General features: G+C 34.7%; 1 protein-coding gene across 1 annotated transcript in view; it reads left to right on the plus strand.

Moving 5' to 3' along the window:
- LOC131520960 (eukaryotic translation initiation factor 4 gamma 1-like) overlaps positions 1-9,364 on the plus strand; it is a 58,111-nt gene extending 48,747 nt beyond the window's left edge. The window contains 10 exon segments of the mRNA XM_058745552.1: positions 53-291; positions 1,615-1,739; positions 1,834-2,006; positions 2,905-3,030; positions 3,113-3,194; positions 4,458-4,556; positions 5,129-5,266; positions 6,883-6,964; positions 8,151-8,291; positions 8,597-9,364. Of these exon segments, the coding sequence (XP_058601535.1) occupies positions 53-291; positions 1,615-1,739; positions 1,834-2,006; positions 2,905-3,030; positions 3,113-3,194; positions 4,458-4,556; positions 5,129-5,266; positions 6,883-6,964; positions 8,151-8,291; positions 8,597-8,778 (1,387 nt within the window). The 3' untranslated portion in view covers positions 8,779-9,364.
- Positions 9,365-9,391: the final 27 nt, after the last annotated feature.

Consider the following 9,391-nt stretch of genomic DNA (forward strand, 5'->3'; position numbering starts at 1 on the left):
TAATAACACTGTTGTGGGATTCTGATGGTTTATGCCTGTGTGTGTTTGTCAGGAGTAGCTCCAGTCGGGAACGCAGCGATCGTTTTGACCGGCGTGATGACCGCTTCGACCGGCGTGACGAGCGCGGATCAGACCGGCTGGACCGGAACCGGCCCGCGGTCGGCAAGCGCAGCTTCAGCCGTGAGAAGGAGGAGAGGAGTCGAGAACGAGCGCAGCGTCCCGCTGAGATGGTGCGCCGCGTTTCCAGCATGACCGACGAGAGAGAACGAGAGCGTGGCAGCCGCGATAACGGTACGCTGAACCGGGGTCAAAGGTCACGGCTTTAGTGAACAAAAGCATTGTGCAATACAGGGTCATTATAGTTAAAAAAAAAAATTAGATTTTGATTTTGTGTTTTGGTTTCTAGTCAAACGATTAATCGCATTCAAAATAAAAGTTCTTGTTTACGTTATATATGTGTGTACTTATTATGCATATATAAATACACACACATGCATGTATATATTTAAGACAAATGTTATGTTTATATATTAAATATAGTTATAAATTATATGAATATACATATGCATGTAAATACATTTCAATATATACATGCATGTGTGTGTATTTATATATATATATATATATATATATATATATACATAATAAATATACACAGTATGCACACATATATTATGTAAACAAACTTTTATTTTGGATGCGATTTAATCGTTGAGTTTAGCTTTGTTTGAGGTCATTCTTTGCATTATTTAAAAGTAGCTCTTTTAGAAGGACTGGGTTAAAATTAATCTTTTTTAGTCATGATTATTATTTGAGCAATCTAATATCAATTCTTGATATCAATCCGTTTTTTAGATATTTATTTCAAATCAAAATCAAAATAGATCTCAGAAAATCAGGACATTAGTGCCAATACTCAGACCAAAATTTTTATTATTGCACTATTAATATTATGATTTATTAATATTAATATTGCAATAATATTAATACTGCACTATTAGTTCTGATAGGTTATTATATTATATATTTAAATATATTGTTAATATTATTTATTATATTAATTAATATTAAATATTATTATATTAAATTAAAATTATGAGTTATTTAATTATTGGCTTTTATCAACTCCTGTATTTCACTCACAAACCCCAGTTTTGCCAAAACCCAATGCTAAATTTGTGTTATTATTATTGCAATATTATTCATATTAATATTGCAGTAGTTTTTACTACTTTTTAAAATATTTTAAATAAAACTTCTTCTTTTTTTAATGATATAATTAATTATTAACTTTTCATCAACTACTGCATCTCCCTCACGAATCCCAGTTTGGGAAACTCTAGCCATTCATTTTATTTTATTGCAATATTAACATGATTATTTATTAATATTACCATTAATATTGCAACATTAGTTATTATTACAGTATTAGTATTACAAGTGTCTGTCATTGCAATATAAATGACTTCAAAATGACTTATTCCTGTTTTTATGCATCGTAAAAAAAAAAAAAGATTTTTAGTGGAAAAAATGGATTGCTTTTAATGCATATAGAACAAAACACATACTGTTATGAGGAGTTTCACAGGTTTTGTTGCATGTGTTGTTTTTTAGCAGTGAAGAGAGAAACCGCTCCCACTCCTCCACCTGCTCCGTCCAAACCAGCGCTGACGGAGGAGGAACTGGAGAAGAAATCCACTGCCATCATCGAGGAGTATCTGCACATCAATGACATGAAGGTACACACACACACACACACACACACACACACCCCTCATTATCTGGCCTGTGTGTAACGTGTCCCTCTGCTGCGTTGCTCCTCCGCTCCTGCAGGAGGCGCTGCAGTGCGTCGCTGAGCTGAGCTGCTCATCTCTGCTGTCTGTGTTCGTCCGGACGGGGATCGAGTCGACGCTGGAGCGCAGCACCATCGCTCGAGAGCACCTGGGTTTACTGTTTCACCAGCTCGTCAAAACACAAACACTATCCACACAACAATACTACAAAGGGTGAGACACGTCTTCAGTGTTTGTGTGTGTGTGTGTGTGCATACTATTATAGTTGTTGTTAAAATTTTAAATTAGATTTTATTTATTTTTATGTATTTATATATAATTGATCAGTCATTTTAGTTTTTGTTTCTATTTAAACGTTATATATATATATATATATATATATATATTTTTTTTTTTTTTTTTTTTTTTTTTAATGTTTTTACTTGTATTTAAAGTTTAATGGATTTTGTTTTGTGTTTTTGTCATTTTCAGTTTTTGTTTATATAATTATTCAAAACTTAAAATTACACTAAACAAAAATGAAAAGCATTGCTTTGGCAAATAGCTGAAATAAAATAAGATTTTTAAAAATATTTTAAGTAGCGAAAATGTGTTTCATATATGTATATTTATTTAATATAATAAATATAATGATGGTAATTAGGTCAGGCTCACAGTTTTATTGTGTGCTTTATCATTTTTATTTATTTTATTTGTCAAGTTTTTTTTTTTTTTCTCTCTTTATTTTAGTTTACACTTATTTCAAGTAATGCTAAAAAATTTTATGGTTCTAGTTCACTTTAACAATTATGATTCATAACTTCTTATTTTAGTATGAACTAACTGAAAATATAAAAATAAAATCTAATTCAAAATATGAATAAAAACTCTAATAGTTTATTTCTATTTGAAATAGACTTTATTTTTATATTTTCAGTTTGCACTTTAACCTTAGTTAAAAATTATTTTTGCGTTTTTGTCGTTTTCATTATTTTTTTTTATGTAGTTTTTATTTTATTTTTTAGTTGAACTAATTTTATTCGTTTTTAAAATATTTGTAATGGAGATATATGTATATGTGTGTGTGAACATAAAGCACAACACATTAAATCTAATGGTAATGATTGTTCAGGCTGCTGGAGGTGTTGGAGGTTGCGGAGGACATGGCGATAGATGTTCCTCACATCTGGCTGTATCTGGCCGAGATCATCAGCCCCATGCTGCACGAGGGAGGGATTCCCATGGGGCCGCTCTTCAGGTGAGCCTGCAAACCCTGCACATCCATTACCTGCCGATAAAGCCACACAGAAATAAATCCGTGACCTCTGACCTGTTCACAGGGAGGTGTCTAAACCACTGGTGCCTCTTGGGAAGGCTGGAGTTCTGCTGGTGGAAATCCTCAAGCTGCTCTGTAAAGGAATGGTAAGACGCTTGTGTGAATCCATTCATTCCTGTTAGACACCAAGGCTGCATGATTAATTGAAATAAAACCTAAAATACAGTATGGCTTAGTGCGATTTTAAAAAAAGCATCAACAGTAAATGCTGCTTCACACAAATGAATCTCTGCATCTGCTCCGAGTTTGAGACATTTATATTGTGCATTTGGAAACGCAGCATGTAGAACCTGTCGTCCCAAGTTTGTTTTAAACCGCTTATAAACCGGTTGTTGTCAACAAAACCTTTAAAGTTTGAAATTAAAGTTCAGTGAATTTAAGAAAGCCATACATATTACTATTGTAATTTTACAAAGTCATAATGAAATATAATCACAAAAGTTTTGGCCAAGTTGTGCAGCCCTAACAAACCTGCAAACCTGGAGTTTTATTCATTCTGTTTTAAATTGCAGTCACTTTTTTTTTTTTTATCAGGAAAAAAAAAAAACATTTATCAGAAAATGTGTTTTTTCCCCAAATAATACAATACTAATTGTGCATTTGGAAATGCAACATGCATTTATAATCTGGCTGTTGTCAAAAGAGAAGCTTCCCTGCGGTTTTCCACCTAAATTGAAGTTCAGTGATTTAAGAAATTGAGACGGTTATAAATACTATTGTCGTTTTTACAGCTTTAATGTAAAATTAATAATAATTATTATTAATTTACAATGTTTTTATTTATTTTATATCTTTAATATTTGTATTCTACAGTGAAAAATTAAAATAGTAATATTTCTTATGTTTAATAATTGTTTAATACTTTAATTAGGTAAGAATAATCATCATAATAGCAATGATAATAATTATTATTAATATTATATAGATTTATTGGTATACTTTTTTCTATTTTTCCTTTTTTATTTTGTGAAATAATATTTATTGTGAAGTAGTAGTATATAATTTTTTTTTACATTTTTATTTTGCAGTGAAATATTACATTAGTGATTTTTCTCATTTTGCTTAATATTTAGTAATAATAATAAGTTTTGTGTTTTAAATTGCAATTTTTTTTAATCAGAATTCCCAAAGCACACAATCCTACTTGCCGTGTCCCACACTGCTTGCTCGTTCACTACGAAGTGAGTGACACTGAGTGAGCTAATTCAGATGCTAATGTAAATGCCTGTTGTACACTATAAAGTGCATTATGGGTACAAAAGAGTGGGGAATGCAATTCAAACTACACACCACATAGTGCACTACACAGGGAGCTTGTTGTGTCCGTTCTGAACTCTGTCCTGTCTCAGAGTCTGAAGAAGGTGGGAGTGATGTGGAGAGAAGCGGCGCTGAGCTGGAAAGACTTCCTTCCTGAAGACGAGGACGTCAATAAATTTGTCACTGAAAAGGTTTGCGATGAATTCAGTCGAAACAGCAGCAGATTGATTGATGATTGATTGTTACTTATATAATTTGCGTTTGTTGTTTATTTTATTTTTTGTGTGTGTGTATCTCTCTCTCTCTCTGTGTGTGTGTGTGTGTGTGTGTGTGTGTGTGTGTGTGTCTCTCTCTGTGTGTGTGTGTGTGTGTGTGTGTGTGTCTCTCTCTCTCTGTGTGTGTGTGTGTGTGTCTTGTGTGTGTGTGTGTCTCTCTCTCTCTGTGTGTGTGTGTGTGCGTGTGTGCCTGTGTGTGCCTGTGTGTGTGTGTGTGTGTGTGTCTTTGTGTGTCTTTGTGTGTGTGTGTGTGTGTGTGTGTGTGTGTGTGTGTCTTTGTGTGTGCATGCGTTTGTGTGTGTCTCTCTCTCTCTCTCTGTGTGTGTTTGTGTGTCTTTGTGTGTGCATGCGTTTGTGTGTGTCTCTCTCTCTGTGTGTGTGTGTTTGTGTGTCTCTGTGTGTGTGTGTGTGTGTGTGTGTGTGTGTGTGTGTCTCTCTCTGGGGGTGTGTGTGTGTGTGTGCGTGCATGTGTGTGTGTGTGTGTGCAGGGAGTGGAGTTCACTCTAGGTGAGGAGTGTGTGAGGAAGAGCAGTAAAGTGACTCTGAGTCCAGAAGACATTTCTAGAGAGCTGGAGCGACTGCTGCAGGAGAAAGCAGACAACCAGAGGATCTTTGACTGGGTGGAGGTACGAATGTGTGTGTGTGTGTGTGCCAGAGGTGTAAAATATTTGAGTAAATGTTACTAATTACTGTACTTGAGTATCTTTTTGGATACTCTGTGGTTTTACTGAGTATCAAAGATATTAGCAACTTGATACTCCATTTGATATGAGTGTAGCAGCTACACGTTACATTTTGCATGGACCTAGTTTTTTCTGCAGCAGTGTATTTCTGCTACAAAAGACGTGATATCACCAGCTACAGGGCACTGAAGATACTAGATCTTGTGTGTTTTGTCCTTCCTCACACAAACTTATCAACAAGGCTGCTTTACGTGAGCGTGAGCTCCTTAGCAGGTAGTTGTGAATCAGTGCAAGAAGGCTTTGACTTTTTAATTTTACTTAACATAATTTGATCTATCCGTTATACTGAAGAGAACTTCTTTTTGAAAGATTGTTTTTGTTTTTTGTAATTTTGAGGTGTTCAGTTTTATTTTGATTTTTAGAAAATAAACGTGATTGCTCTGCTCCCAAATCAACTCTTTCTTGTTTTTGTTGCATGTTCTCTGTGCCTTGTCTTGGACTTTTATGTCACTTCCTGTCTCCTGTGGTATTTGTAGTCAGTTTGTAGTCCATTGGTTCCCCTTGATTAGTCTCCCAGGTGTGTATTATCTAGTTAAGCGTGTGTGTATAACCCTAGTGTTTCTTTAGTTCTCTGTGAGTTGTTGAATGTAATGGTTGTCTGTTTTCCCATCATTCGGTTCTTTGTTCCCTTTGGTTTATTGTTTGTTCTAGTTTTTCCATAAAATACCTGCACATAGATCCTGTTTTCCTCCGCTTCTCCAGTTTTTCACTGGCATGTCTCTTATAGTGCATCTTTGAGCCAATATTTAGTATAAGTAAAATACTTAAGTACTGTTAAAATCAGATGCTTTAAGACTTTTACTCAAGTTGTTTTGTAGCGTGTAACGGAGTACTTTTCACTGTAAGCTATCTGTGCTTTTACTCGCGTATGGTTTTCAGGTATCTTTACACCTCTGGTGTGTGCCTTAAAGCGGTCATGCATTTTTTAAATGATTTTATAATGTTTCCTGAAGTGCACTTATAATCTTTTTACCAAAAATGGTCATAATTTAAATGTAAATGCTCATTTTTTACCCTGATTTTAGCCTCTGGTTTGTCAGAAGGGGCGTGTCTGCTGTGAGACCACAATGGAAACGCCCACTGCTGTGATTGGCTAACTGTTTTGCATATGAAATGAGCACTACATATGGAACTCTCTAAGTAACAACTGTTACTTTGTTACTGTTTTTAAACGAATATATAAAGCGCTATATAAATGCCTCATTCATTCATACTATACCAGCCGCCAAAATGAACTCTTGGTGAAAAGTGTTGATTTTAGCATTTTAAGATCAACTCCCGTTGCGTTAAAGTCATCGCTGTGATCTCCTTATGGCAATGCCGTTTCTGCAATCTCACCAATACTTTCATCAGAATTCAAAAATATGAGCTGGATGGAAAAATTTGCGTTCAAATATGAATGACGCAATTTAGGTCAAGATGTATTCTAGCTGTTCTCTTTAGCTTTTGTAGCTGTGTTTGTTTCACCTCAGTGACCTTTGACCTCTCTCTCTCTGCAGGCCAATCTAGATGAGCAGCAAACGTCATCGAGCACGTTTGTCCGAGCGCTGATGACCACCGTCTGTCAGTCTGCCATCATCTGTGAGTCACGCCATCCTCCTTTAATACTGCTTCCTGTTAAAATCACTCTCAGACAGGAAATAACGTGGGCGGAGCTTGATTTTAGACAACAGGATTTGATTGTGTTAACTGAAATCAAAAAATATAATTTTATTTCAACTAGCTGCCAAGGCAACATTTCTTGTTTTTTATTTAGTTTAACTTCATGTACTAAAATAACAAACTTATTAATTTAAAACAAAAAAGACATTAAAATAAAAACACAACAAATATAAATGACAAACAGACACAAAAGAAATTACTAAAACTTTACCTAAAATTAAAATTAAATCATAATATAACAAATTAAACACTGTTGAGGAAAAAAATCAATAATTAATGTAATAGTTATTTACGATTGTTTATGAATATTAGAATTAATAATTATTGTAAATTAAATTAATAATAATAATAATAATAATAATGAAATAACTGGGGTTTTGAGGGAATTGTAGGGAGTTTGTAAGTTGTTGAGAAATCAATAATTAATATAATAATTATATATAATTAATGTATGTGAATATTATAATTAATAATTAATTGTAAATTAAATAGTAATAAAATAATGGCTTCTTGAGGGAACTGGAGGGAGTTATAAGTTAATAATTAATCTAATAATTATAGTTAAAATATATGAATATTAGCATTAATAAATAATAATAAAATAAGTTATTGGGGGAAGTTAATAATGTAGTAATTATTCTAATTAAAAGGAAATTATTCTAATTTCTAATATAAATAATTAATTGTAAATTAAATGGATAATTTTGAAATAATTGGATTATTTAGTGTACTGCAGGGGGTTGTAAGTTGTTGGAAATGATTAATGTAATAATTATTTGTAATAATTAATAAAACTAAATTGAAAAACTTTTATAAATAAAATAAAAATAAAACCCTTAATAAAAAAGATTAAATATGTTTAGCTGCATGTTAAGTGACTGCTGATATTAGAGAAGCATGAATATGTAAATGTGTTAAATCATTTAAATGTTGAGTTAAAATTTCAGGCAGACTTCAAGGAAATATATATAAATATATATGACAAAAATGTTTGGGAATCCCTGCATCAGCAGAACAGAGACGTCTTTTTATTTTTATTTATAATAATGTCAAAAAGTAAAAGTCATGTTGGCTTTAATGTTGTTTTCATCCTGTCATCATCAAGGTGAGAATCCATATAAAGTAGACACTAAAGAAATTACCCAGAGGGCCAAGCTGCTGCAGCGCTACATTAAAGACGAGCAGAAGGAGCTGCAGGCGCTCTACGCCTTACAGAGTCTGATGGTGCAGATGGAGCAGCCGCCAAGTGAGTGTGTGTGTGAGTGTGTGTGTGTGTGTGTGTGAGCGTGAGAGTGTGTGCGTGTGTGAGCGTGAGAGAGTGTGTGTGTGAGAGAGTGAGTGCGTGTGTGTGTGTGTGTGTGTGTGTGTTCTTCAAGCCATCTCTGGTATTTTCATAATAATAAAGTATATTTATAATCCAATGCTAATCGACATAGCCTTTATTACCGAATAAACTGTGAGAAATGTTAAAGGTGTCTAAATAAAGTTTGGTTTGACTGTATGCGAGCATCTCCTCGTTAATCACTAACATCGGCCCGTTTCTCTCTGCAGATCTGCTGCGCATGTTCTTCGACGTCTTATACGACGAGGACGTCATCAAAGAGGAGGGCTTTTACAGGTGGGAGTCCAGCAAAGACCCCACCGAGCAGCAAGGCAAGGGCGTCGCCCTCAAATCCGTCACCGCCTTCTTCACCTGGCTGCGCGAGGCTGAGGACGAATCAGACAACAGCTAGAGCTTAGGCCACGCCCACTACCGAGATGATTGACACGGAGGGCAAAAAAAAAATGTTTTGAAAAACAAAAAAAGAGAGAGAGAATGAAACATTTGGGAGATTTTCAACACCTTTTTACTTTCCGTTTTGTCTTTCCGTTTGCGCAAAAAAAACACAAAAAAAAAACAAAAAAAAGCTGTTGAACTGAAACGAAATAAAGTATTAGAGGATGACAAGCCTTATCTGCTCAGAATTTTAGCCGTTAGCATTGCTACTTCCTGTTTCCTGCTCCCGCCGCCAATGGAGACGGACGTCGATGACATCATCACTCGTTTGTTCATGATGTCACTTCCTGGTGACAGAACGCTGCTCAGAGTTCTATTTTTCGTTCCGAAACCCTTTATATAAATATATATATTCGTGGGCGCTGATGTGGTTTTGCGCGGAGCGGCTGATTGTGTGCGTGTTGCTGTAACGAGGAGGATTGGATTGTTTTTTTTTTTTGTTTCTTGTCGTTTTCTTCGATTTGGGATTTCATTTAGTTCTAGTGGAGTGTTCCGAGCTCTTTTTTTCTACGTTTTTTTAATGACAGAAAACGAATTAAAAATGCAAATCGCCCCTATCGGAGCTGCGG

The sequence above is a fragment of the Onychostoma macrolepis genome, chromosome 15, assembly GCF_012432095.1.
Source record: "Onychostoma macrolepis isolate SWU-2019 chromosome 15, ASM1243209v1, whole genome shotgun sequence".
Classification (NCBI taxonomy): domain Eukaryota; kingdom Metazoa; phylum Chordata; class Actinopteri; order Cypriniformes; family Cyprinidae; genus Onychostoma; species Onychostoma macrolepis.